We start from the raw sequence: 6531 nt of genomic DNA, 5'->3' as shown, positions 1-6531 counted from the left end.
TTACAAATGATTAAAAGCAAAAACTTAAAACCACATGAAAGCAAGGCACAAAGCCAGATAACTGGTCTCTTTGGAAAGGGGAACACAAAAATACAGGCATTGTAACGTGAACATCAAAATGCTGAGCGTAAAGCCCAGCGGTAGGTGATACTCAGCTGCAGAGAAAATGAACAGAGTAGAGCAAAGCAGATTCCTAGGAGTCCGTCTACAGAGAAGCCTCTAGATTAAAACGAGAAGAGCAAGCAGGAGTTCCTAAAAGGCAGACTAGAGGAAGACAAGTAAATATTCAAAGAAAACCCTGCTCGGATTTGACAAGACGTGAGCTCACAGATTCAGGCAGCACAGCGTATGCCCAGATGGATAAATGGTAAATTGCATCTTAGATACACACCTGTCGAGAGCTGGCTAAGCTGCTCCGCCCCCGCGTTGTCTGGCCGAGCGGTCTGTGGGGACCCGACCCTGACACTGGCCCCCCGATTGCAGCCGTGAAGCCACCAGCGGATGTGGGGTCCCCACGTGGCTTCTCCCACATCTTGCGAGTTGCAGACTCCCCTGCTCGCCAGCGCCTGACGCTCCTTAGCGAAGACCCCCATGGCGCTTACCTAAAAGCCCTGCTTTTTTCTGGTTTGCATTGACCAGCATGGTCCTAGCCTACAGACCCTAATAAAGTCACGTGCCCCAGGTCCAGTCTCTTTCTGTCTGCTTTCTGCCTTGACATCCCGTGTGGCCCCTCCAGGCCTGCTGTGTACTCCTCCCCCCGGGGGCCCTGTGAATAATAAACGTCTCTGTTTCCATTTCTCCTGTGGCCTGCTGTCGAACCCGCTGACCACCTTAACAAGTGTTAGTTTAACGTCATAACGGCCACAGGAACAGGTGAGCCGTGCCATCTGGGGGCCCCACGCTTGCTGGCCTCGGCGGGCGCTGGCTTTGCTCTGTGGCTACTGATCATGCAGAGTGCTGCTCCTTTCCATCCCGAAGTGTGAGCTGGGAAAGAAGCAACCAGAGTCCTCCTGGACCTGGGAGGATGGCCACGGGGGCTGCTTTGAGATCCTGCAGGTCTGTCTTCCACCTGTTAACGCCCCGCGGAGGGCGAGTTCCCCCAGCAAGTGTTGGACTTCGAGCGAGCTTCCCCACTCCGAGCACCCGCCCGGCCGAGGCTCTGAGGACCTGCTGCATGGGGTAACGGCCAGGACAGGAGTGGTGACCCTGCCGGGCCCCATGTGCCCTTACAGGCCAGAGAGACTCTCCTTCCCTGCGAGCTGTGCTCACAGGTGGCCCTGGGACTCCCAGTCCCGCCTGGCGCCATAGGGGCCCTCGCGCTCAGGGGAGGCACAGCTCCCTGCAAAGGCAGATGCGGCGGGGCCCGCGCTCCCTCCGTTGCTGTACACCTTGTCCCTTGACCCCGTGGGATATTGTGGGTCCCACCCTTGGCACATGGTCGCACAGGATCTAGTGGCCTGATGTCAGTGGTCCAAGTGCCACCTCCGAGGCCTGAGCAAGTTAGCAACCTCATTGCTAAAGTCAAAGCCCACAGACGTGGCCCTGGGCTGGTCAGCCTGCAGAGTGCCGACGCGTCAGCACTGGGGGCCTGGGGGTCCGCCTGTCACTGTCACGTTGCTGCAAGTCACTCCTATCCTGGGGAGGCCAACTGGGACACCCTGGAGAGGGAAGTGGCCACGGGGGGACATCCACTGCAGATCTTTCCCGTAAGAGTCTGTAGGGTCAGATGGGGGATGGTAGAGAATCTGACACTGGAGACTATCGCGTGTTTGAAAGCTGCTGAGAGTCAATCTTTGAAGTTCTCATCACAAGAGGGGAAATGTGGCAAATGTGAGATGTTAACTATACTTCCTGTGATCATTTTACAGTATGCGCATCTATAGAGTTGTGTTGTACACCTGAGATCCATGTCATGTTACGTGTCACTTATATCTCAATAAATAAATGAAAAAAGAACCCAAAACTCGAAACTTCATGCGTCTCAAGACTCGCCATGTTCTTAAAGCCTTTGTGCAACGGGGGTGGTTAGGAGGGCCGGCCGGCTCTGACCTGCTGCCCGCCCCCAGAGATGCGGCCAGGGGCCCACCGTGCCTAACCGTTCACGGGGACCCAGGGACCCAGGGCTACTGCCGCAGACGCAGGTGCGCCTGCCCCCGCCTGAGATGAACCGGTGACAGCTCAGACCCCAAATCAACCACAGCCACCCCTGCCTTCGCCCCAGGGAGGCCTGTGAGCTGGTCAAATGCAGATGGCTCCTCGGTTGTGGCTCCCACTCTAATGGGGTGCAGCCTGCATCGCAGGATTGCTCGTGGAGCGCCCCTCCGGAGCCTAACCCCAGCTCCAGAGCCCAGCTGGAACAAAAGCAGCCCCACGCACAACCACAGACGGCTGAGCACCGGGTGCCCCTTCAGAATACAAGACTGTCTACCTGGTGGATTCGGGGAGGGGTGGCGCATCTAGGGCCTCCAGCCAGAACTTCTGTGCACATCGGGACATCCCGTTCACCTCCTAGCACCGGCCTGAGGGAGACACAGTAGGTGAGAAAGCAGGTGGCGTGGGCAGGCGGGCGGGTGGCTGGAAGGACGGAGACCCTGTCACGAGTCGTCTGAGGCAGCTGGTGACCCATTCTTGAAGCTGCGCGTGGCCTGCACATATTCCCTTCTTCCTGGGCTCCGAGGCAGCCCCTGTAGGTGGGCCATTTCCCCGCCAAGGGGCCAGCTGGGCAGGATCCACCTGCACTGATTCTGCCTCTCAGAATTCCGGTGTCTGAATGGGACTCTACGGGGCGGGGGGCTGTTTTTCGGAAGAGTTCCCTCCCGCACAATCTGGGACTCGGGCCCTGGTACAATCAGGTCTGCTGAGTTTTCTGAATGCAGTTAGGATGCCAAGTTACAAGCCTGCAGCTTCTGAGGCTCCTTGCATTGATTGGTAAGTTGGGCCCAAGAATTTGCCAGCTGAGGTTGTCAGCCCGCTCTGACACTGAGAACAGACCCCAGAGGAGGACTCGGTCTGACAGATTCTTGCCCTTGGTAGGACTCCAGAGCTATGCTATGCCCTGGGCCTGTAGCCCATATGTGAAACCCCCAGAGAACCCAGGAGCTCGTCTATGGTTTGTTCCTCCCATCAAATTCTTATTAAGAACTACCAAGTTCACGGATCTGGAACTAGAAGAACAGGGTCTGAGGTCTGGCTTTAAAGAGCTCACCGTATAGTTGCATGGGGGGCGTGGGTAGGTGAGCGGAAAGCGAAGCAGATGCTGAAATTGTATTTTGGAGTCGCAGCCATTGTCTCATTGACAGGAGGAAGGCGTTTTCGCAGGTGGAACGAGAGGAAGAGAGTACCAGGGAAATAAAGCAGCATGAGCAAGGGCACGGCAATCCCGACGGCCTGCCTTACTTGACAACAGTTGAACCAGCTGTGGTTTATTTTAGGGACAGCGAAGTGCTCAGATCTAAGGTAAGCATCTGGATGAAGATTTGCACACACGGATACCCATGTCATTCCCAGCCAGATCAGAATATGGAACTTCTCCAGTGCCCGCGCCCACACAGACCCTTCTCCCAGGTGACCCCTCTTACGGTATCAACCTCCACAGATGAGTCTGTCGTTGCCCTTACGAGGAGGGAGGCATTCGGTGTCTCGCTTCTCATACTCAGTATTACGTCTGTGTCTGCGTCTGCCAACAGGAAGACCTCTCCTCCTCATTGCTGTGTACAGTTCCCGCACACGAATATGCCACAGGTTGTTGGTGTCTATTCTTTTTTTTTTTTTTTTTTAAGAGAAAGAGAGTGGGGTGGGGTAAGGGCAGAGCAGGAGGGAGAGAATCTTAAGCAGACTCCACACCCAGTGTGCAGCCCGACGTGGGGGCTCGATCTCATGACCCTGAGACCGTGACCTGAGCCGAAATCAAGAGTGGGATGCTTAACCGAAGGAGTCACTGAGGTGCCCCCCCTGCTTTTTTTAAAGTAGGCTCCACACCCAGTACGGAGCCCAATGTGGGGCTTGAACTCACGACGCTGGGATCATGAACTGAGACGAGATCAAGTGTCGGACGCCCAACCAACGGAGCCACCCAGGCGCCCCATCTCTGTGTCTAGCCCATGTCCATGAACATTTGGCTCGTTTCCAGTTTTTGTCTGTTATCAATAACGCAGCCGTAAACTTCTTGTATAGGAGGACTCGTTTCTCTTCAGCAGATACCGCGTGGCCAGAGTTCAGCGCAGCTGTTCTCCACCAGGGCTGACCTTGCCCCTCAGGTGACGTTTGGCCATGTCGGGTGACAGTTTTGATCATCTCAACTGCGGGGGAGCAGTGGTGTGTTACTGGCATCTACTGAGCAGAGACAAGGGCCGCGGAACATCCCACAGTGCATGGCCACCAACGAGAACTGTTCAGCTTGAAACGTCCACAGACACTGAAGAACTAGGCTGAGGTCCGATTTTGGAGTCCTGGTACGCCGTACTCAGGTTTCTGTCCAGCCCATCCCGAGGAGCCCCAGATGGCTCTGGATGGTGAGGTTCCCCTCAGTGAGGGCGATTTCAGGACAGACACCACCTGGCTCACACCGTTAGTTGGCGTCAGCCTGGGGGACGGTCCCTGCCGTCCTGCCGCTGACCACCCGCTGCAGGGCGCGCTACACATCCCGATTCCGCAGCGTGTAGATGGTGGGGTAGAGCAGCGGTGTGAGGCTGATGTAGATGAGCGAGATCAACTTGTCCTCCTCGAGGGAGCGGCCACTCAGGGGCCTGGCGTACATGGCCGTGGCGCAGCCGTAGTGAAGCACGGCCACCGTGAGGTGCGACACCATGGTGTTGAAGGCCTTGCGGCGGCCTGCACACCCCCCAGCGCCCAGGATGACCACCAGCATCCTGGTGTAGGACAGCAGGATCAGGGCCAGGGGCAGCATCAGCAGCAACAGGCAAGCTGCCAGCAGGACCCGCTCCTGCAGCTGGTGGTTCCCGCAGGCCAGCACCAACACCGCCGGGAGGTCACAGAAGACGTGGTTGACCGAGCCCCCCTGGCAGAAGGGCAGCTGGAAAATGGCCGTGGTGAGCCCCAAGGCCAGGATAGAGCCCCCAGCACAGCAGGAGGCGAGAAGGCACCAGCAGAGCCCTGTGGTCATGAGCTGGGGGTAGTGGAGGGGGCGGCAGATGGCCAGGTAGCGGTCCAGGGCCATAGCGGCCAGCAGCAGGCTCTCGGAGCCTCCCAGCGCCACAAAGAGGCCCATCTGGGCAGCGCAGGTGGATCGGGCCACCGCCTGGCCCCCCGGCGGCAGCAGGAAGCCGGCGAGCATGTGCGGGGTCAGCACCAGCGTGTAGGCCACCTCCACAGTGGACAGTGCCCCCAGAAAGAAGTACATGGGAGTGTGCAGGGCGGGGTCCACGACAGCCAGGCCCAGGATGAGCAGGTTTCCAGCCAGTGTGGCCAGATAGAGTGGCAGGAGGAAGGCGAAAAGCAGCTGCTGCAGCCCCTGGGGCCACCCAGAGAATCCCAGGATCACGAACTCCTGCGGGGCGGTCCAGTTGGACTCGGGCCAGGGGCTCATGTCAGGACCTGTGGGAGGACAGGCACACTGGCCAGAGAGGAGGGTCGCGGTGACACATCCCTCCCAGAAAACACACGGATGGTCCCCACACCCCTTCCACCGGAGACACCAGGCTTTCTCCCCAAGCCAGCGCTCTCTGCCCCTTGTTGCCCCCAGCCCAGTGTCCCCCAGGAATTCAGATGTCTGGAGCCACCCCCTGCTCTCCCTCTGGCCTCCATGCCCCATGCTCTTCCAGGCACCCAGGTGTCTCTGCACACCTGTCCACGCAGCCCCCGGGTTTGGCCAGCATTCTGAGCCCACAGCCCCTGCACCCGAGGGGCCAGCCTTCAGGGAGGAAGGTGGGGATGGACACCTGAGTGGACAGTGGCCTGAGGGCTCAGATTTCTGAAGGGATAGGCTCTTTCCCGAGCGGCTGGTTCTGGGGTATGGAGATGGTCGCTCCTGGGACAAAGCCCCGGGTGAGGGGCTGGAGCAGCACCGGAGTCTCCTGTCCGCAGAGGCCCGTCCTATCCCCTGCACTCACGCATCCCGGGGCTCTCTGCGGATAGACCACACGCCCTCCTGTCCTCACCTGCCCTGGCTGTTGTCTTATTTATGTTTTCCTGCTCCCATCAGCTGGACTCAGGACACCCCCATGGTCATCCTGGGCCTACCCATTCTCTCTGGCTCTGTCCCGGGGAAGACGCGCACCTGCCCCGTGTTATGGTGGACACGCCCAAGGCCCAAGCTGCAACGTTCAGCCCCAGCCCCCCACAGACCCACTCCCTTCTCCGAGCTGAAGACCCTCAGCACTGCCACCCACACGCCCCGCCCACACTTCCAATGCAACCTGTCCCGAACTACGGCGTCATTTCTCGAGGAAACTTCCTCGACCTTCTGTGAATGGAGCTAGCCCCGGGCCCATTTCCAGAGTCAGAAGTCACCGTGGAGGAGCCCCCCTCCTGCACCCCACAGGACGACTGGGCAGGTGCGCCGCCCGCCTCCGG

The 6531-nt window shown here is 58.7% G+C and overlaps 1 protein-coding gene across 1 annotated transcript; it reads right to left on the bottom strand.

Annotated features, from left to right (window-relative positions):
* Positions 1–4633: 4633 nt before the first annotated feature.
* Positions 4634–5545, bottom strand: LOC110571868 (olfactory receptor 10AC1-like). The gene has a single exon (XM_021680053.2). The coding sequence runs from the start codon at positions 5543–5545 to the stop codon at positions 4634–4636; it is 912 nt and encodes a 303-aa protein (XP_021535728.2).
* Positions 5546–6531: the final 986 nt, after the last annotated feature.

The sequence above is a fragment of the Neomonachus schauinslandi genome, chromosome 5 (assembly GCF_002201575.2).
Source record: "Neomonachus schauinslandi chromosome 5, ASM220157v2, whole genome shotgun sequence".
Lineage (NCBI taxonomy): Eukaryota > Metazoa > Chordata > Mammalia > Carnivora > Phocidae > Neomonachus > Neomonachus schauinslandi.
This window is presented reverse-complemented; position numbering and strand designations above follow the sequence as displayed.